The sequence below is a fragment of the Prunus mume genome, linkage group LG3 (assembly GCF_029339155.1).
Source record: "Prunus mume cultivar Tortuosa linkage group LG3, ASM2933915v1, whole genome shotgun sequence".
NCBI lineage: Eukaryota > Viridiplantae > Streptophyta > Magnoliopsida > Rosales > Rosaceae > Prunus > Prunus mume.
In genome coordinates this window covers 13,686,282-13,708,742 of record NC_142700.1, presented here as the reverse complement: position 1 = coordinate 13,708,742, position 22,461 = coordinate 13,686,282, and the positions used below count along the sequence as shown (strand labels likewise).

The 22,461-nt window shown below is 40.4% G+C and overlaps 1 protein-coding gene and 1 long non-coding RNA gene across 3 annotated transcripts; one reads left to right on the top strand and one right to left on the bottom strand.

Annotated features, from left to right (window-relative positions):
- Positions 1-740: 740 nt before the first annotated feature.
- LOC103326053 (phytosulfokine receptor 2) lies at positions 741-5,405 on the top strand. 2 transcript variants are annotated; one of them, XM_089049239.1, is made up of 3 exons: positions 741-954; positions 1,059-1,274; positions 1,400-5,405. In XM_089049239.1, exon 3 carries the CDS (start codon positions 1,968-1,970, stop codon positions 5,124-5,126), a length of 3,159 nt encoding a protein of 1,052 aa, XP_088905365.1. In that variant the 5' UTR covers positions 741-954; positions 1,059-1,274; positions 1,400-1,967; the 3' UTR covers positions 5,127-5,405. The 2 variants fall into 2 exon arrangements, with proteins under 2 accessions (XP_088905365.1, XP_008226481.1); XM_008228259.3 differs by having other exon boundaries at positions 1,059-1,540; positions 1,668-5,405.
- A 10,247-nt stretch (positions 5,406-15,652) lies between these two features.
- Positions 15,653-17,713, bottom strand: LOC148918799 (uncharacterized). Its single transcript, XR_016125276.1, has 2 exons — positions 17,313-17,713; positions 15,653-16,018 (listed from the first exon to the last, which is right to left on the bottom strand). It is a non-coding gene; the product is annotated as an uncharacterized LOC148918799 (long non-coding RNA).
- Between the last annotated feature and the right edge of the window lie 4,748 nt (positions 17,714-22,461).

The window sequence follows — 22,461 nt, the reverse complement described above, 5'->3', positions numbered from 1 at the left end:
TAATTTATATAAACGATATTGAGAGATGAGAAATTATAAGACCTCAGGATGCAGGAGACTGATCTTAACCGCTTGAACTACAAATCGCTTATTGTTACTCACACATCCTTAGATTTATAATACACGACTAAGATTAAACACCAAGCAAAAACAAAAATCAAGATTTGAATAATAAGAAGAAAGAAATGAAAAGGGAAGAGGTTATTTTGGGGTTAATTTTCGTTATAAAAAAAAATTATTTTTGGTAAAAAGAAAAAGTAGAAAAAGTGTATGGGGGTTGGGTGAATTCACGTGAGGGTAGGTTGAGTAGTTGACCCGAAAATCCGGTGGCTGAAGAAAAGAACTTCCCCTATTTTGGATCCAACGGCTGCCTATAACCTATACCCGTGACGTCCGCCTACCGCCGCTCGATCCACCGCAAAGCATCTACTGTTGCTCACTTTGACTCTCCACTCAACTATTTTCATTCACCAGCCGGGCTGGCACAACGCGTGTAGGCCACGCCCAAACATCCTTCTCCACTTCTTTCACATATGTGAAGAGTATAAACTAGTAACTAGTTCCACGCGCGACACGAAAGCGTGAAGCTAAGAGTATACTGTCCTCGTTAGACCGCACTAAACCTCGTCCTAACCTCATCAAACCGGGGCCTACCATAACACAAAAATAATTTCAATAATTTGACTTGTTTTTACAATTTTGATTTTCTGCAGAGAGAGAAGAGAAAGGAGACAATAGTAGGTATTGGGTATTGACAAAGAGTGTGACTTTTGCAGACTGAGATAAAATCCAAGAGAAAATTTGAGCAAAAAGTCAGCTCCTTGAGTGCCGAGTTCAAATCAAAATCAAAAATCAAAATCAACCCACTAAAATAACCCCCAACCTCTCGCCTCTCAGCAGTGTGTTTGCCCAATAAAATAAAGATTCTCAAGAAAGAGAGAAGTTTCCTTTTCTGTACTGCACTACACTACTGTGTCTTTGATTTGAAATATCTGACTGCTTTTTTCTTCTTCTTTTTTATATTCTATCTCATTTGTTTTTTGGCTTTGAAAATTCAGGGAGAGAGAGACGTCTGGTTTTGAAATTGGAGAAGACCCAAATGTGGAAAAGGTGGTCACTGTTCACTCACTCACTCACTGTTTGATGTTAGGTACAAAAAAGCGGGGGACTCTGCTGTGTTGGGTTACTTTACTGCCAAGTGATGGCAATGCTTGTGAAACCCTGAAACCTTTTTCCATTTCACTGTGGGGCTCTGAGGGTTCATGGTTCTAGTGGTAGGCCTCAAAAGCTTCCTCCTTTTCTTATGCTTCTCTTGCGTGCTTTTTCATTTGGTGTTTTGTGATGATTTTGGGATGTGGGTTTGAAATTTGTGCATTTGGGTGTTTCTCTTTTGGTGTAGACGGAGGATGCTTGTTCAGCAAAATAGGGGGTTTGGTTGGGGTTGCTGATTTTTAGTCAAGGGTCTTGACTCTTGAGCTCATGTGGGGACTTGGAGGATCTTTCAACTGGTTTTGAAATACTGCTTCACTTTTTTTAAGCGGTCAGTGTTCATTGCTTCACTTGCAAGTTGTTTTTATGAGGTGCTTTGGGATGTGAGTACTTAAGCTCCTTCTTTTGTGTGTGTTCTCTCTTTCTATAACGGGGCACTGTTTGCTCAACATCTTCAGATTGAAGTAAGTTTCTGCGCTTCCATATTTGTGGTCTTGGGATCTCAATCCTCCAAGCGGGCATTGGTGACTGCATTTGTTTTACTCACTTGTAAATTTTGCTTCATTTGAAGTTGCAAGCTGGGTTTTAAAGTGAAGGGCTTTGGGGATTTGGGTGTAGAAGTTTCTTCATTTGGATATCTTCCTTCCTCTTTTTTTCTTTTTCTGAAAAGCAGTGCATGCCCAATAACATCTTGTTCAGCTGAGTTTTATAGGATTGTTAGCCTTGCCTTGAGTTGGGGCTCTGCTTTGGTTTCAGAAATGGGGACACTGGGGTTTATTCCAATGACATTCCTCAAATGTCTATTCTTGGCTTGCTATCTTGCTTCTTCTTTGGGTCTTAATTCCCCAATCCAATCCTGTGATCGAAATGATCTCCATGCACTGAGAGAGTTTGCAGGAAACCTTACAAATGGGTCCATTATCACAGCATGGGACAAGACTTCAATTTGCTGCCAATGGGATGGTGTTGTCTGTGAGAATGTGAACAATGGGACAGTTGCTAGTAGAGTCACCCAGTTGATTCTTCCCAGCAGGAGTCTCAAAGGGTCGATTTCGCGCTCGTTGGGACAATTGGATCAGCTGAAGTTGCTTAATCTTTCTCTGAATCATCTTGAAGGTGGATTGCCTGCAGAGCTCTCATTCTTGAATCACCTGGAAGTTCTTGACTTGAGCAATAACATGCTGTCAGGACCAGTTTCAGGTGCGCTTTCTGGTTTGAAGTCTATTAAAGTACTGAATATTTCAAGCAATTCAATCCAAGGCAATTTGTCTGAGCTAGGAGGATTCCCACATCTTGTGGTGTTTAACATAAGCAACAATTCATTCACTGGTCAGTTCAATCCTCAAATTTGTAGCTCTTCCAGGGAAGCTCAAATTCTTGATATATCTTGGAACCGTCTCACGGGCAGTCTTGAAGGCTTAGAAAATTGCAGCAGGTCTCTCCAACAGTTGCACTTGGACTACAATTCATTTGCAGGCCATCTACCTGAGTCTTTGTATTCATTTTCAGCTTTGGAGCAGCTTTCGGTCTCTGGGAACTCTCTTTCCGGCCCGATAAGCAAGGAACTGAGTAAGCTCTCTGGCCTCAAGACCATAGTCATTTTTGGAAACCAATTCTTTGGTGAACTTCCAAATGTGTTTGGGAACCTTAGACGACTAGAACTGTTAGTTGCACATTCAAATATGTTATCTGGGCCATTGCCTTCAACCTTGGCACTCTGCTCAAATCTTCGAGTTCTTGATCTTCGAAACAATTCTCTATCAGGTTCTATTGATCTGAATTTCACTGGTCTTCCTAATCTCTGCACACTGGATCTTGCTACTAATCGTTTTTCTGGCTTCCTTCCAAATTCACTGTCTTATTGTCGTGAGTTAAAAACTTTAAGCCTTGCTAAGAATAAATTCAGGGGCTCAATCCCTGAAGATTTTTCAAAACTCACATCCCTTTTCTTTATCTCATTGTCAAATAACAGTTTTGTGAACTTATCTGGGGCACTCTCTGTGCTGCAGCAGTGCAAAAATCTCACGACTCTTATTCTTACAAAAAATTTCCTTGGTGAGGAGATTCCAAAAAATGCAAGTGGGTTTGAAAGCTTAATGGTTTTAGCACTTGGGAATTGTGCTCTTAAAGGCCAAATTCCAGTTTGGTTATTGAGCTGCAGGAAGTTACAAGTACTTGATTTGTCATGGAATCAATTGGATGGCAGCATCCCTCCATGGATTGGTCAGATGGAGAACTTGTTTTATTTGGACTTTTCAAATAACTCTCTCACTGGAGAAATCCCGAAAAGTCTGACAGAGCTGAAAAGCTTCGTATCTACAAATTGCAGTCATTCAAATCTTATTGCATCTGCTGGCATCCCGCTGTTTGTTAAACGAAATAAGAGTGCTAGTGGCCTGCAATACAACCAGGTCTCGAATTTTCCTCCTTCAATATACTTGAGCAATAACAGAATAAACGGAACAATTTGGCCTGAAATCGGACGACTGAAGCAGCTCCATGCTTTGGATTGGAGCAGGAACAACATTACTGGGACCATCCCCAGCTCTATCTCAGAGATGGAGAACTTGGAAACATTGGATTTATCATTCAATGATCTGCATGGTTCCATCCCTCCGTCGCTTAGCAAGCTCACATTCTTGTCTAAGTTTAGTGTGGCAAATAATCACTTGCATGGGGTAATTCCCAACGAAGGACAGTTCTTAAGCTTTCCGAGCTCAAGCTTTGAGGGTAATGCTGGACTTTGTGGGGAAATATATATCCCATGTGGTGATGTCAGTAATACAAGTCTCAAGCCTGTAATGCCATCCAGTTCAAACAACAGATTTCGTCGGAACAGCATCCTTTGTGTCACAATCAGCATAGTGGTTGGGATTGCTTTGCTTCTTGCAGTTGGTCTACTTAAAATGTCTAGGAGGGGAGTAAAGGATCAAAATGATGATTTTGATGACGACCTCAGCAGGCCGCACAGGTTATCCGGAGCACTAGCATCTTCAAAATTGGTGCTTTTTCAGAATTCAGACTGTAAGGAACTTACAGTAACAGACTTGTTAAAGTCTACAAACAATTTCAACCAAGCAAACATAATTGGTTGTGGTGGTTATGGTCTGGTTTACAAAGCCAACCTACCCAATGGCACAAAAGCTGCAATCAAAAGACTTTCTGGGGAATGTGGACAGATGGAACGTGAGTTTCAAGCTGAAGTGGAAGCCCTCTCAAGAGCTCAGCACAAGAACCTTGTTTCTCTTCAAGGTTATTGTCGGCATGGTAATGACAGGTTGTTAATTTACTCCTACATGGAGAATGGAAGTTTGGATTATTGGCTGCATGAAAGTGTTGATGGTGTTTCGCTTCTGAAATGGGATGCAAGGCTTAAGATAGCTCAAGGTGCAGCTCGTGGATTAGCCTACTTGCATAAGGGCTGTCAGCCAAATATAGTGCATCGGGATATAAAAACGAGCAACATTCTTCTGGATGAAAAATTTGAAGCTCACCTGGCTGATTTTGGTCTTTCAAGGCTACTTCGTCCTTATGACACTCATGTTACGACAGATTTGGTGGGGACTTTGGGTTATATTCCTCCTGAATATAGTCAGACATTGACTGCAACCTGTAGGGGCGATGTTTACAGCTTTGGTGTTGTTCTTCTTGAACTTCTTACTGGTAGGAGGCCTGTAGAAGTTTGCAGAGGGAAAAACTGCAGAGATTTGGTATCATGGATGTTTCAAATGAAATCTGAGAAGAGAGAGGAGGAGATCATAGACTCATCAATTTGGAATAAGGATCATGAGAAGCAGCTTTTAGAAGTGCTTGGTGTGACCTGCAAATGCCTAGATCCCAATCCAAGGCAGAGACCGTCTATTGAAGAAGTTGTCTCGTGGCTCGACGGTATTGGATTTGAGAGTGCGACACAATGAATATCCTTGCTGCGTTTCATTTCATCCTATGGAACTGAACTGAGGTTCCCTTAGGATCCCAAAATGGAAAGGTATACCTGTAAAGCAACACTATTGCAAGTCTATGGTTGGTGCAGTCTCTTTGGTTTCTTATAGAAAACACTCCTTCGGTACTTTATGCTCAAAGATGTAATATGTATACAAAGGCTATGTTGGCCACTTCTACCCGAAATAAGCATTTCAAAATTTGTAGAACTTCTGTCCTCTTTTCCTTATATATTATTATTATTATTATTATTATAGGCAGTTTTGTGTTCTCTGGTGATGAAAGGCACATAGCAGTTGAAATGCTTTTTCTTTTCCTAGCATTTGTATCTAGTTTGCTTCATTGTAGACACATGACTTGAATACCTGAAATTATTTATATGTATATAATATTATAATGCATATGAATTGTTACTTATTACATATACAGTGACAGTGAGTTTCTAATATTTCATCCATATCTTTTTTGTTCATTATAATTCAAGACCTGTAAGGCTTTTTAAATTCTTCTCTTATGAGAGAACCCTCATTACTGATAAACGGGCTTTCTGGCTTTTTTTCTTGTCCAAGTTGGGGGAGTCACCATCCCCCAAGAGAAAAGCTGATAACAATCACAATGGACATTCCACCTTTGTAAAATCTTCAGAAAATAATTAAACAGAGATGTGTTCTTATTGGACATGCTTATTCAAAAGGATAGTGATTCCAAAAGCAAATTATCTACTCCCCTGCCTTTACATCTGAAATGGACTGTAGACATGCATGCATTTGTTGCATTAAAATGTCCACATTCAAATTGCAAACGAGAACATTCTTGACTGAATAAGTAAAAATAGAGAACATTCTTGTTTGAATGTGTGATCTAAATTCACAACCTAGCAATATAAATCTCATATTGGACCGACACGTTTGATAAGAGAACAATCTTTATGTATTTATGTAGGTTTATTTTAAGCATCATCTATAATTTTAAACACTATCTTTGTGGATTACTTGGGACAAGGAGAATAAAACATGTTTTTAGGCTTTGAGCTTCCAATCTTCTTTGTGTGCTGAAGCTTTTTGATGATGTAATCAAGTCTTTGTTTCCTCCCCTGCCAAAACAATGATTGGACTTCTCTTTAATGGGAACTTATGAAAGTTGATGGCATGGCTGCATCTTTTGCAGTGGACCACCAGGGTTTATATCTTAAGCTCTAAGATGTCTAAAGAAATCCTCCTCTTTTGACTCGCTTGACTTTATTCAAGTGCCTAAAGTTATATGCTATGTTACACTGAATCATTCTATACTTAATCATCGGATCAAACTAACCAATTGTTTGAGTTTGGTTGAAATTTGACCATGTCGGGCCTGAGATCCGACAATTAAGCTAATAGTGAGCCCAAGTTATATTTCGGTGGGCCTAATCAATAAGGTCAGATAGAAGCCCAAAATCATAAATATAGCACAATATCTACATGTGGTGGAGTACACCAATCTGGCCGAACACATCAATATGGTCGAGAGCATAAAAGCGTTCGAAAGCCTATATGCGACCGAAAATGTAGATATGCCTATATGCGGCCAAAAATATAGATACGGTCGGAAGACTAAAAGAGGCCGAATACATAAAATCAGTCAATGTTTAAATAAGGAGAGAGATAATCCGTATGAGAATTTTATCATAGGTTACAATTCAAATAGGAATTATGCCAACTTGATGGTCAACTGAAGTTATTGTGGGAGAGCTCAAGATGGAAGGAAAATCAAATCAAATATTATTATTCACATTAAATCACACGCAAGGGATTAAAGATATTCTGGAGCAATTATGATTGATTTGAAGGCCAATTGACGACCGACCAAATTGAGACGCACCGAAGCCCCTATAAATACCAAGTTTATGGAAGAGAAAAAGGACCCCCGCCACAACACACAACTTGTCATTTTACATTCTCTTCTAAGAGTAGCATAATGTAACCATAGCCTAGTTCTTATTTTTCCCGTTCTAGTTTCCGTAGATTTCAATTATGCCTTTACATTCTTGTTCTTGTTTTTCAATTCTATTTTAACTTCAATTCATGTTTCTTTACTGTTCTTCGTAATCTAGTTTACTTTACGCACTTGCATTTCAATTATTTAATTTACGCAATTTACATTACGCACTCTTCTTTAAATTCTTTATTTCACGCACTTTAAATTACGCACTTGTCTTTACATTCTTTACTTTACGCATTGGTCTTTAAATTATTTATTTACGCACTTTACTTTCTGCACTTGTCTTTCAATTATATTTAAATTCAAGCACCTTATACTTTATGCACGTGTTCTTCGTTTCATTACATTTCACCTTCAATCTTCATCTCCACCCACTCCACATAATTTGGTTACTTACATAAAGCCTTGAATCTGAGGTAGTGAAAGAACCTAGGCCGTGAGGAGGTTCCTTGCTCGGCCGAACAATCGTTTGATTAAAGTCAGATCTCGGACGCAACACATTCATCTATTCACATTCCATTCAAGCTCAAATTCGGGGCTTGGTGGTGGCACGCCCCACACTCAAAAAGAAGAAGGACCCAAAACTCCTTCAATCGGCCTACCTGGCCGAAAAGAGGGAAACACTAATTTTATACAACAATTAACCAATTTAATACAACAGTTAACAGATATAACCTCAACACCCTCACTATAGAACTTCTGCTGTTACACCTCCACCACCAACTTTCTGCTCTGTCCACATAAAGGAAAAGAGAAGTGGGCTGATTTTTTTGGGCTCAAACCAGAATCAATCTGTTCAATTGGGTCTTATTTGGAGCCTACATTTCTCTGAGCCCAAATGTAATGTGTATGATCACCAAAATAGGAGGTCCTTGTGTTTCCAAAACCCCTCCACGTTTCGCTCACCTTCTCATGATATTTATTTGTTTATGTGACTATATCAACCGCTAGCATAGTTTTGATGAAGAAGAACCGAAGAAAAATAACAAGGTCGAAAAAGGGAAGTAAGCAAAACATAGCAGCAACAACGTTCATAGCAAGAAGAGCAGTTGCCTCTGAAGCTTTGACTCAACCCATGTAGCGGATTCTCCAAGGTTTACTTCTTCACTGCCTATGAACGCGCTGAGGTATAGTTTTTTTTTATTGTGTTGAGCTCTATAAGGCTCCATACTCCTTAGTCCATACTCCTTAGTCGTATTCTTTAATTCTAACAACTATCTTCCATGAAATTTGAACTTCAAATAACTATTCCAATAAAGTAGAGACCGAGTGTTACTAAACTAAATGATCATCTAGATTATGAACAAGATTTGTTCAAGCTTATTACGAATAATGTGAAGGAAATTGAGATTCCACCCCAAAACCAATTGGTAATGGGGGAGTAGCCTAACTTCTTATAAACTCAGGCCAAGTCCTTTTTTTTTTTTTTGTCGAAAGCAGGCTAAGTCCCTTAACTTTTCAATGTGGGACAAATACTCTCAACACGTGGATAACACATATTGGGTAGTGTGGGAGCACGTGTGGCCGTAGGGGCCAACACAGGTTCCACCCCAAAACCAATTGGCAATGGGAGAGCAGCCCAATTAGACAATTCCTCAACTTCCTTCATGGTATCAGAGCAGGTTGCCCACATATTAAAGCCCAAAATGTGTTGTCCACGTGTTAAGCTTGAAAATTCGCCACACGTGTGGAGGCGTGTGAGAATGTGAAGGTAAAAAGTTACATATTGGAAAGTTGAGAGATCTAGCAAAGGCTTAGACTACTGTTGAGGCCCAAAATATTCACGGTTCGGCCCAAATAAATTCTCGGCCCAATGTGATGCTTTACCAAGAAGAAACCCGATTTGGGCATGCGAAAGTTCATCATATGCTTTGCACACATGCCACGCCAAACGATACGTCACGCTAAGTAAGGAATTATCATTCCGCACCTAATCACACCACAAGCTTAAGTGGGCCCCAAGCCACTCAAATACCCGGGGCTTGCTTGAGTGGGTTGTGGCATGGATGGTGATAAATCAACATGAGGCCCATTGATGGACCAAGAAATGGAAAGTCTCGGGTTGCTTGGGAGCCTCGAGACTCAAGCCCATTTCTTAGCCCAAACATGTGGGTAAGCACAAGAGAGAAAAAATAGCCCAAAAGCCCAAGCAAAATAACCTAGCCAAGAGATAACCCAACCAAAAAAAATAATAAGCCCAAATCAAGAAGCCCAACAAGCCCATTCGCTTAGAAAGCCATCTTGGCCCTTAGAAAAAAACCAAAATAGCCCACAAGAGCTTCAGCCTTTTGAAAAACAGAGAACACGTGAAGAGCAGATGGCAGACTCCTTAAGCAAAGTCACTGGAAACCATCTCAAGCCAAAGACATCCAAAGAACCGATGAATATCATCTCGCATGCTGTCTTTATCGAAGCATCCCTTGGACCAGCATGTATTTTCACCTCTTTTCCTTCGTCAGATTCAGCCAAGGAAGAGGAAAGAAAAGAAGAAAAACAGCAAACCAAGAGTGGAAGTTCCCATTGCACAGCCGCGGGAAAGGAGGATGTTGAGCCCCCAAATCCCCTGAATTCATGAAAATAGACAGAAGCAATCTTTGCCAAGAAAGGGAAGTCAGAGAAGGGGAGGAGAAAGGGAGAAAAGCTCAGCCAAAGTAAGTAGAAGCCATTAGGGTTTCTTGAAAAATGGTGATTTCCGGCAGCTATAAATTGAGCCTTCCTCTACCCAACAAAAACAACTCACAACCTGCAGAGAGCAAGCTTTTCTCTCTATCTTGCAAAACTCAGACTCGTGCACTATTCATCTTCTTCTCCAATTTGTTTTTCTGGCAGCTGCCAGAAGAACTCTGCCTTTCTTTTTCCTCTTTCCCTAGTCGAATTCCTCACAAAACACCTCATTCCTTACTTAAACACTTTCTTTTCTCATAAACCAAGCCTAATTTCTCTCTTAGTGCTAAACCCATGTTGATTTTGCTCCCATGCCACATGCCACTCATGCTGAGCTGAAAAGACTATCCAGTAAGCATGCCAAAACTATCTGCAAGTTACCACTATTCTCGTTGGTGAAGATAACCAAAATACTTCCTAAGGCTCTACTGCCTTTTCGAGGTATTTTGGGGCTTAATTTTCGAACTCAGGCTCAAGGGGCAATTTCTTCCATTTTGCCCTTTACGTGATCGGCCCGTAGTAGGCTTAGGAAGAAAAAAGCCCTACATAAATTGGCGACTACTGCTGGGGATTAAGCCACTATCTGCACCAATGCCTCCAAAGAAGAAGACCAAAGCAATAAACCGGAGGAAATAAAGAGATAAGAGCATTTCCTCTTTCTTTTTCTTTTTCCTTTCGTTGGCTATCTACTTTGTAGAACAAACATAATATAGATTACTCACGTGCTCCCTTTGCTTGTGTCTTAGATATCCATTCTCAAGCAAAACAATATCTTGTAAGACGACTGGGGGCTTCACCAACGTGCAAGCCGCTGACCACCGTCGTCAATGGTTGAGGCTAGCTCTGCTCACCTCTCCGCCATGATACATCATCAGCAAGTCTAGCCATCGCCGTAAATCACCTTCATAGCAGCCCTCACCTCTCTAGGGTTGTGAAAACACGGTGAGAGAGGGAGAAGGAACACTTGCTCAATGCTCTTAGCCTCATCTCTGCGAATGGCTTCACCAAGGCAGCATTATATCGGTCTGTGCAAGGGACCCAAGCCTCCAAACAACAAACAAGAAAACAAATGCTCTCATGTTTCCTACCCAACATCTCAACACACTGCCATTATCATTTATTCCTTAGACAAATCTCTCTCTATACTTCCAGTCATAGAAGTTCAAGCACCACTGAAAGAGCCACTGGAAGGGTGGAAGAAGAACAGAGCCAGTCAAAATCCAAACACCACTGCTGGAAGAATCGCTGCCAGAAGCACATGCTACCACCGAATCATGCCAAAGTCACCGTTGCAACAAAAGGATATCCCAAGTTCATCATGCCATGCAATAACCCAAACAAATACTAAGAAGGCCATGTTGCAAGAGTTTTTGTAGCCTGTGCCCATCAAATCTTTTTGATGATTATGGTGCACTTGGTGAGGAAGGAATTCATTGCAATCACCACAATGATTCCAAAACCCCAAATGAGCTTAAAAATCCATTATTACCAAAACCACTATTCCCAGGACCAAAAATCTCCTTAAAATCCCAATTATGTTACTATGACCTCCAAGTTCGCCATCACTTGTTGTTGTAACCCAACACATTTGCTCAGATGACCACATGCAAAGCTCAAGCTTCAATAGCCAAGTCCAAGCTTTTGGTTCCTAAAACATGTTCTACTTGCAACAAACAATACCTAAGTTGCCATAACTGATATGTTCCAACGCCTCAAGCACTTTCTAAGCCTTGACCATTCCAATGACTAAGTTTAGGAGTCAAAACCAAAAGGCTATCAGGGATGTCTCAATTGCCACAATTCCATAATCAAGCATCATCAAGCCAGAGGCTTTAGTCAAGGAATCCAAGCACTATGCTTTACTCAAGAAGGAAAACATCTCAATTCATGGCGAATGAAAGGAAAATATTGCGAAGGTAGTGCTATGATACTGCTGGAAGAACCTAAATGCTGTCAAGATGAAGTTTATTTTACCAAGCAATCAGAATTTGAAGCGATGTCAAGCTTTCAAGAAAGGGTGCTTTGGAAGCGTATTTTCCTATATTCATCCATTCTTCACCTGCAACATCCACCACTGCTTGCCATACTCTAAGGAAGTTCTTACACGCCGAGATACATGACAAAACTCTAAGAGGCAAGCTATTGACAAGGACCCCTTGCCAAAACGAAGGGGAAAGTAGATGGCTACTGTCATTACGTGCTTTGATGACTTGCTCGACGGCGACGTATTGTGCCACTGTGGAAGAATGACCCAAAGAAACTGGAGGCTATGTGGCAACCTTGGAAATATGAGGAATGCCAACAGAGGCAAATATTCAAAATCGCAAGCTATAACACCCCATGGCTACTTGCTAATTGATGGGAGCATGGTTCCAGTGATGAAGTATTCACGTTGGACATGCTTTGGAAGAAAGCCACCTCGGAGGCTTCATTTGGTCATCAAGATTATCAAGAAGCAGTTGTTGTAACCTCTCATAACTTCACAGAGGTTGAAGAAAGTACAATGGGTTAGGAGCTGCAAATCACTCTTTGATTAGTTTGGTTATGAGCTGCAGGCAAGCAAAGCAAGAACAGCGTGGCTCTGTTAAATATCTCTGAGCATGGCATCCTAGTACAACACATGCCGAATACATGCCAACCTAAGCCGCAAGCTTTCGTGCTATTGCAAGTCATGCACAACCTTGGGCCCTTTCATACTTGGGGGCTTAATTTGATGGGGATTGGATGATGCTGGAACGGATTGGCAGTGCAAGGTAAACAAAGTAGTCATTTGACAAAGGCTGCGCCTTTAGGTCTCTGTGATCTCCTCACCAGAATTGTAGCGGCTGATCTGAGCGCTCTGGCTGATCTGAGCTCACGATTCGGTCCTGATCTATCTGGAGCGATTCGCTGATTTCTTTCTTCGGGCTGATCCGGAGCGATTTTGCTGATCTGGAGCGCTTCGCTTTCTTCGATCGTGATCTGCATTTCTTCCAGCCTGCTGATTGGGCCGATGCTCGATCTGAGCGATTCTAAGGTGATCTTCTTCCAAGGCATCAAAGATGGATGATCTTTGGAACAACACGATACAACACCGGAAGCTTTATAAAGCCCGAGTAGAAATCATGCACATATTGGTTCGACCCTTTGGGGAAGGTGGGAAGCTATTTTGTCAAGCCTAGAATCTAGATAAGCCATGCAAAAGAAGCTTTTGAAGATTTTGCTTCTAAAAAAAAAAAAAAAAAATTCAAGCAGTTCATAAAGACAATTCTGGCCAACAAAGCAGTACATATACATATCTACACAGGAAATATGCAACATGCCTCAAGCATTCAGAAATTAATGCAAGTTCCAGTGGTTCAGTAGTACATTAAAAGGTCATAATGACATAGTCATTAGATTATCTGAAAAGTACACAGACCATCATAAAACAAGGTTACACATCTTGGAGATTAGTACATCCTATGGTATCAAGAAAGATGGAAGCTGTGCACCAAGCCAACTGACCCCAAGCCAAAGAAAACAACCTGCGAAATAAAGGAGGCGACCTATGTTTGGAAGATGCAAAGCGACCGTGGCTATGTCGCATGTTACGAGAAGAGGATGAGTAGGGGCGACCTTTGGAAGGTGCGCGAGTGCGGCTATGTTGGATGTTCAGGAAGAGGAGAAGTAGAATGCGACTATTTGGAAGATGCGAAGCGTAGCGCAGCTATGTCGGCATGTTCGAGAAGAGAATGAGTAGGAGGCAGACCTTCTTTGGAAGGTGCAGGCGATCTTGCGGCACTATGTTGGATGTTAGAGAAAAGAATGAGTATGAGGCGACCTTGCTAGAAGAGGCGGGGCATTGTCTACCCCGCATCGGATGTCCCAAGAACATAGGGGCTATGGGAATCATGCCGTCATGCATTGACAATGCTTCTTAGGGAAAAGTCACAGAGGAGGAATTTCCCGAACCATAATGATACAAACGCAGCAAGACAACACTGGCTCTTCGCCTACTGCAACATCTTCACAAGCATTCTTGAAAAATGGAGGGGGCCTTCCCCTCTTCAATTGATCATCCGTTGAATAAAGGTAGCCACTAATAATTGACAACGGGTTAGTGAATGCCATGGCAGGTCTTGACAAGCGATGAATCCCTGCAAGAATTGCCAACAAAGAATACGCTGAAAAAACGGCAAAGCATAAAGCTAGTTCTCTGTGTTAAAGCCAAGCAATCTCCACACTAGCATGCAAGCCCTATGAACTTTACAAGCCAAGCCAAGCAAAGCAAACTATCTCATGCCAAGCGAAATGCATAAACAAAAAATATATATATATATATATTTTTTGAAGCATCATGCAATCTATTACTCGAGCTCATGATGAGCAAATTTCCCATTCCATGCTCAATCAATCATTCCAGCAGACCCATTTTCACAAAGCAAGTGCTACAAACTGAGCACTATTTACCTCATAGTAACCTTTTTCACAAAAACGAAATACCTACGAGTTACACATCCTTGCAGACACATCATACACATGTTTATGTCTATCCTTATAAAGCCAAAAAAATAAACAGTTACCCATGACCAAATTCTAAGCTCATAAAAAATAAAAATAAAAATAAACCAATGGTGCTTTTCTCAAAGCTTTCAATAGCCTCTAATCCTATGTATTAATCATACGATTACAAGCATGCGCTCGTGATGCATATAGTTCAACAACAAAAAGTGGGTCAAGAACGCAGCACACCGCAAAATATCGCCAAGCAGAGGCAAGTCAAACTCAGGCCAAAGGAAACACTTAAGCAAATACCCAAGCAGCATACAATTTATCCATGGCAAGCGAAATTTTCAAGCAATTCCCATGACAAGCAAATTCTTCCTCAAAATGCAAAAGGATTCAAGCATTGCAGAGCATGCACTCTATCAATTTCTATTTCCACAAACATGGGAGAAAAGTCCAAATTTATTCAAGCATGCGAAAAACAAGCCTAGGCCAAGATATCAGTCTATATCTATTCCTACAGAAGTTAAAAAGAAGGACCTGAGATTCCAGTGAACGAGCAAAGCCCATGGGCATGAAGAGCCCAACAAGCCCCTCGATAGATTCAAGAAATTGCAAAAAGGAAAGGGCATACCTTGTCAATCACCTCAAAGGGCGACCTCAAATGCACCAAGAAAGAAGGGAGGTTGGTGCTGGAAGAAGGGTAGTAGGTGCCGGGAGAAGGTTACTGGCTCACAACAGCTGACCCATCATTGCATTATCCCCATGTTTTTCTGCGCAGACTTTGGCACCATCATTATTTTCAGGCATACTTAAGAATTGGTCTTTCTGAAGATGGATACTTCGGCAACTAATACTTGCAAGAACTTCTTCTTCATGGCCATACGACAACTCCTGAAAAATCACAAGCTTTATTCATGCAATTGCACTACAGCAAAATTTAAAGCTTTTCAGACAAAACATCTTGCGAAAGGCTTATGGGGGCTTAAGAGAATCCATCATAGCAAAGAGCACATGCAAAAATGACTTGGGGGCTTCATGCCAAGCAAAAGAAAGAGACAAGAATCCTGAAGCTGTTGTAAATTTCAGTTTTCCTCTTGGAGGAAAGCAAACTGTTTGTTACTTATCGGAGGAAAATAAGTTGTATGAATCTCTTCCAGACAACTCGCTTAGCCTATTCCTTCTCATCTTCAGTCTACTTCTTCCAAAGATCTTCTTTGAAGCAAGTTGCAAAAAAATATATATATATATATTTACAAGCAGGCCTCTACTTTGTTTCTCGACCCTGAGTAAGCCAAAGAGAATATAACCCAACTCTGCAACCAATTGCTGACCTCAACAAGCTGACTTGAGGGCTTCATGCCAAGCAAATTCAAGGAAGTACACCATGCCATCCAAACAAGCAAACTCATCTACCTTTTTTTGCCACACAGTATAAATCATCTCTTTGATTACAACAAGCCTAGATAATCTTGCATTATGGTGAGAAACAGTTTTCTATTTCCCCTTTTTGAAACAAGCCAAGTTACATTCTTCTAGCACCTACTCCATAAGCAAAGAATTTTTATCACCTACCCTATTTCAAACATCCTTCCAGTACATGCCTAATTTCAAACATTCTGCCAGTTTCAAATCTTCCAAAAGCCTTCATATCGCAAGTCAAGGTACAAACAACCAAAACTCACCTTCATGCTACCAAATTCCTTGCAAATTAGTAAGAAGATGGCATTTCTCATGCTGTGGAATCTCTCAATCAAGCCTGAAAAGGAAATAAAGAGTACGTTGGTCGGATCAGTGTTAGGAAGGGAACTAGAAAACAAAAGTGGAAGTAGAATTGCTATTAAAGCATAATGTTTTCCAAAGACAAGTTGCAAGAGACCAAGACTCACTTTCATGCTATCAAATTAGACTTCTCATGCTTTATCATGCTTTCGAGCTTTTAAAACAAGAGAATATATTAGCCAAATCAGACGCGGAAAGGTACTCATACACAAACGGATGTGCTGGAAGCATAATTTTCTCAAAGTGCAAGCAAACTCATCTATTAAGCATTTGACAAAATTCACAAGGTGTGATACCAATTCACATGCCAAGAAATTTCATTTCATTCAAGCATTTCAAGCAATTCGGGCGTGATAAAGCAAATTGAAGAATTCATGCTCTTACAACAATACCAATCCACTTCATGCTCTCACGACAATATTGCTCAAGAACATGCTTTAGCAATACTCAGATCGGCACTCAATGCCAACAGAAAAGACATGCTAAATTCCCAAGCAAAAGCAACATGCCAAGCAAAACTTATACACAAGCTTTCCAACCATCCTAGCTAGAATATCCCACCTTTAGAAAATCACTATAAATCAAGCTTACAACCAACAAATCCCAGACTTTCCAGATTAGAACTAGACATATCAAGCTTCATTTTCCCAAAATTTCGTTGCATTTCGAGCTAGGGAAGCATGTCAAACAGATTTCTAAAACAGCCCATGCAGCAGAAACTGTACAGCTCCAGCACCTTAACCCTTACTTTGAAATTCCACCGAAAATTCATTTTTTCTTCAAGTGATGCAAGACCAATTCCAACATAACCATTGAGAAGTCCATTTTTATGTCTCAAAAGCTCCAACTCAGATTCGAAAAGAAACATTTCAAAAGTTCAAAAAACAGCCAGCAAGCTACTTTGAGATATTTTGACAAGCACTTGGCATGCATACCCAAGTGAGCTTGTATAACTCTTGTTTATCACCAAGCTAGAATCCTAAATCAAAAGCTCAACCTTAGAATTCGATTTCTAGTTCACAAATTCTGGGAAATACAGAGGAACTCAAGCATTCAAGCATAGAAGACAAGCATGCAACAAAGGCATCAACATCAACTCATGAACATGCTTTAGAAAAATGGAGGTAGAGAGCACTAGAATGGGTGGATGATCCTCAATTTTGGATATGTTATAGACAACATAATTTCAAGCAAATTTTGTGAAGCAAGCGCAATCATACGAGTATCATAAGTTAAAGACACATGCAGAAGAAAAATCTGCAAAAACTCACCAGCCATGGATGAATTCAGAAGTTGCAAACCAGCTTTGAGGTATCAGAAAAATTCAAAAAATTCTGCAAATTTTACTGGCTATAGTACTCGAGCAGATGAACAACTTTGATCAAGGAAGTTTTCTGATCCGAGCTTCCGAAATATGACTTATGTACTGATGCACAATACCCACGGGTTTGGGTCTTGAAGAAGAAGAAAGAAGAGAATGAGAGAAAATCATAAAATAAAGCATGCCATGCCAAATGAAAGGAAAAGAGGGTAGACACTTGCAAATAATAAAAAATTCAAAGGGAAGGGGCAACAAAATTTTGGGGGCCAAGCCAGCAAGGAGACAACGTGCCCAGCTCTCTTATGCTCTCTCAAACTCGTATCTCTTCTTCCACCCATCAATACAAGCATTTGTGAATCAATCCACGCATAAACCATGCAACTCAAGCATTTCACTTAGATGCAATCATTTCAAGCAAACCAAACCAAATATCACAATATCAAGCTTTTCAAGCAATACAGTCATCATAAAAATGGCAATGTTAGAACTTGGCAGTTCTAGTTGTTGGAAGCACATAGAAGAAGTCATGCTATCATTGTCCTCATTGCAACAAAGGGGTATCGTTTTTCCAAAACACCAATATTCATGCTACCGGAAGAGTGAACCTCATGCGGATCAAGCTATATCTTGATTCAACTCAACCATTAGATTATCCAAGTCCAAGCTAATCATGCCAAGCCAAGTCACATTTTTTCCAGCACCTATTCCATGCCAAACAAAACCGTTTCCAGCACCTATCCTATTCCAAATATCCTTCCAGCACTTGTTATATTCCAAATATCCTTCCAGCACATACCTATTTCAAGCATTCTTCCAATATTTAGCCATCATGTATGCGATATCACCTTCATTAAAGTTACATACATTAATTCCTTAAAGCCATAACATGTTTAACACTAACTTTGAGGTCGACATGGTCTTTGGTGCAGTTGGATGATCTGGAATAGATTAGCGATCTAAGGTAAACAAAGTAGTCATTTGACAAGGCTGGCCTTTTAGGTCTCTGTGATCTCTGAGCATAAATCGGAGCGATTGGTGATCTGGGCGATTAAAGCTAGTTTTCTTCAAGGCATCAAAAGATTGGATGATCTTTGGAATAGATTAGTGATGCAAGGTATAAGTTCTTCTCACGAGAATCAGATCCTTCTGGCTATAACTCGATGGGTGAATTTCTGTTTATGTGTTGTGTTATTCGGATCTAGGAGGGAGCCTTCTATTTATATGCATCTCTCTAAGTGTCTTGCCCATCAAGAAACACTTAGAGATATCCTTCATGCTATAAGGATTAATCCATTCCAATCCTTGTAGAACTAGAAACCCTTAAGCCTTCATTATCCTTATTGAACACTGTTTGAGGCTTGCCTAATCGAGATAGGTTTTGAGTTCCTAATAAACAATAAGTCTTTGTAATCCTAAGTTGATTAGAAGATCACTTTAGTAGGTTTAATGTAATAAACCTTCTTACATTGTCCTCTAAATTCAAAGTGTTCGGAGGCTGGTACTGTAAAGTCAAACACAATGGTGAATCCAAGCTTATTGCATCCGCAACTCTAAGATTGGATCCCACTATCCACTAGCATGTCAACTCACGTCAAATGACATCCACCATGCTAAATGTCCCAAAAGCCATATTAAACCATGCTACCTTAGCCAAAACCAAGCATCCAAGCATGCAAGCCAAAATCAAGCATACACGCCAATACCAAGTATCAAGCCAAAATCAAGCATACATACCAATGCTAAGCATCAAGCCAAATACCAAATATACAAGTCAAAGCAAATCATGCAAGCCAAAATCAAGCATACATAACTAATATTAGTCAATGCAACTCTTGCAAACCACAATCATGCAAAATCAAGCCTCTCTAGTCACTCAAGCAAATAAATCATGCGAGCTAAGTAGTTATCTTGAGCTAATCCACCAAGCATTTTCTTCTATATCATGCCACAAAATAAGGTCAACTCTTGGTAACTCTAGTAAGTGACCTTCAAAATTCTGAGTGTCTAGGAAAGTTCTTCAAGGCAACACCTCGATTGTTTAAGAATGATTGGGTTTAAGTGGGACCATTGTGACCCCTCAACCTTCACGGAAAAGACACAGGTGTAATTTGAGACTCTTAACTTTGTTATCCTTGAGTTGCTCCTAAACTCATGCCATGCCATGCCATGAAATTTATTTTAGGCTGAAAATTGATTATTGGACCATTTCAATACATTCATGGCTGATAATCAAGGGAGCTAATGTTGAGGCCCAAAATATTCACATTCGACCAAATAAATTCTCGGCCCAATGTGATGCTTTACCAGAAGAAACCCGATTTGGGCATGCGAAGTTCATCATATAAGCGCACACATGCCACGCAAACTACCGCCACGCTAAGCAGGAATTATCATTCACACCTAATCACACAAGCTTAAGTGGGCCCAAGCCACTCAAATACGGGGCTTGCTTGAGTGGGTTGTGGCATGGATAGTGATAAATCAACATGAGGCCCATTGATGGACCAAGAAATGGAAAGTCTCGGGTTGCTTGAACCTCGAGACTCAGCCATTTCTTAGGCTAACATGTGGGTAAGCGAGAGAAAAAATAATAAAGCCCAAGCAAAATAACCTAGCCAGAGATAACTTCAACAAAAATAATAAGCCCAAATCAAGAAGCCCAACAAGCCCATTTGCTTAGAAAGCCATCTTGGCCCTTAGAAAAAAACCAAAATAGCCCACAAGAGCTTCAGACCTTTTGAAAAGCAGAGAACACGTGAAGGGTAGATGGCATGCTCCTTAAGCAAAATTGCTGAAACAGTCCCAAGCCAAAGACATCAAAGAGCAGATGAATATCATCCGCATCTTTGTCGAAGCATCCTTGGACCAACATACATTTGCACCTCTTTTCCTTCATCAGTTGGCCAAGGAAGAGGAAGAAAAGAAGAAAAGCAACAAACCAAGATTGGAGCTCTCATTGCAGTAGCGGGAAAGGGGATGTTGAGCCCCCAAATTCCTGAATTCATGAAGATGGCATGAAACAATCTTTGCCAAGGGAAGTCAGAGAAGGGGAGGAGAAAGGGAGAAAAGCTTAGCCAAAGTAAGTAGAAGCCATTAGGGTTTCTTGAAAAATGGTGATTTCCAGCAGCTATAAATTGAGCCTTCCCCTACCCAACAAACTCAACTCACAACCTGCAGAGAGCAAGCTTTTCTCTCTATCTTGCAAAACTCAGACTCGTGCATTGTTCATCTTCTTCTCCAATTTGTTTTTCAGCGTGCGGAAGAACTCTGCCTTTCTTTTTCCTCTTTCCCTAGTCGAATTCCTCACAAAACACCTCATTCCTTACTTAAACACTTTCTTTTCTCATAAACCAAGCCTAATTTCTCTCTTAGTGCTAAACCCATGTTGATTTTGCTCCAATGCCACATACCACTCATCTTGAAATTTGAAAAGACTATAAGCATGCCAAAACTATACAAGTTACCATTATTCTAGTTGGTGAAGATAGCAAAATACTTCTAAGGCTCTCTTGCCTTTTAGAGGTATTTTGGGGCTTAATCTTCGAACTCGGGCTCAGGGCAATTTCTTCCATTTGCCCTTCTGTCAGGTGTAGGGCTAATAATTTAGGAAGAAAAAGCCCTACTGACTTCTTCTAAAAATTTCTCTCTCCTTTAGTCTTTTCCAAAGTCTCCCATGTATCCCAATATGACTTCTTCTTTTAGGCTATTTTAAAGTATCAATTTTCCCCCTAAAGCCCAAATTTGTCGCACTATTTTTTTGTTAGTTCTGCCCACTTTTTTTTTTACTGAAAATGGACACATTTTAATGTTTGGGAGCTCATGCCAAATTGGAAGACATGTTCAGGTTAATACACAGTACTCAAGAAACCCTTCCCCAACACTGTAATTAAGCCCAAATTAGGGAGTATGGTGGAGTGGCCAGAACTAAAATAACCTCTTATCGATTCTAATTAACAATTAAGGAGAAAGATGACCACCTTAGCAACCTCCCAAACCAAAGCATCTCTATACATTAACAAAGCACTATACTAGCGACTATGAGTTGTATCCCAATGAGACAAGTGGTAAGGCATCTATAGAATGCTACATCCATTGTACAACAAATCATGAAATCCAACCCAGAAGATAATCCAAAAACAAGAATTCGGACACACAAGAAAGTCAAATTCTCGGACTTTGTCCATGAGGATTGTTCTAAAATCCTCAGGAGACTTCATGTGCATACTCTCTGAATCTGAACCATTAACTATAGACAATGTAGTGTGGTTGTGGTTGTGGTTGGCAAAAATTCACCCAACACCAAAGTCCGTCAAAGCGCAAAAGACAAAAACAAACTATGTCAAGGATTATATATAAAGTCATATGAGGCTTCAACTTAGGCCAAAGTTTGGGATTACTTTTTAAATCAAAAACTCTTCAAAAGTTAAGCGGTTTAGAGTGTTTAGTAAAAATAAAATATCTCGATTGTTTTAAGCGTTGGCCTTTTGTGACTTTTAAGCGGTATGAGTTGCTTTTAAAGCTGCTTTCAAAAGCGAGAGATGAACCTTTAATGAATTTTTAATTCCCAAAATATCATCATTCGGTTTAAAAATAACACCACCTCCTTATCCAACTCCACCACTTACACCACCACATTCACTACCTCCACAACCACACGCCATCGCCACCGCCACCACTACCACTACCACCTCCTCCACCACCACCAACTCCACCACCACCACCACCACCACCACAACCACCACCTCCTTCAAAACCTCCACATCCACCACCACCACCACCACCATGCCACCTCCACCACCATCTTTGTCACTACCACCACCTCCTGGCGCCATCCCTACCACCACCACCACCTCCACTCCATCACTACCTACCACTACTACCACATGTTAGTACATATGCACTTTTAACATCATGTCTATTTTTGAGTCATTATTCCGATTTACAACAATTTTATATTAAAACTTACCAAGCGGTTTTGACAACGCTTTTTTACTAACAGCACTTTAAAAATATTGTTTACCAAACACGGGTGCTTTACTTACAATTTAATTATTTTGAAAAAAATGCATGAGCGACTTTTAAAGTGTGTGATCCCAAAT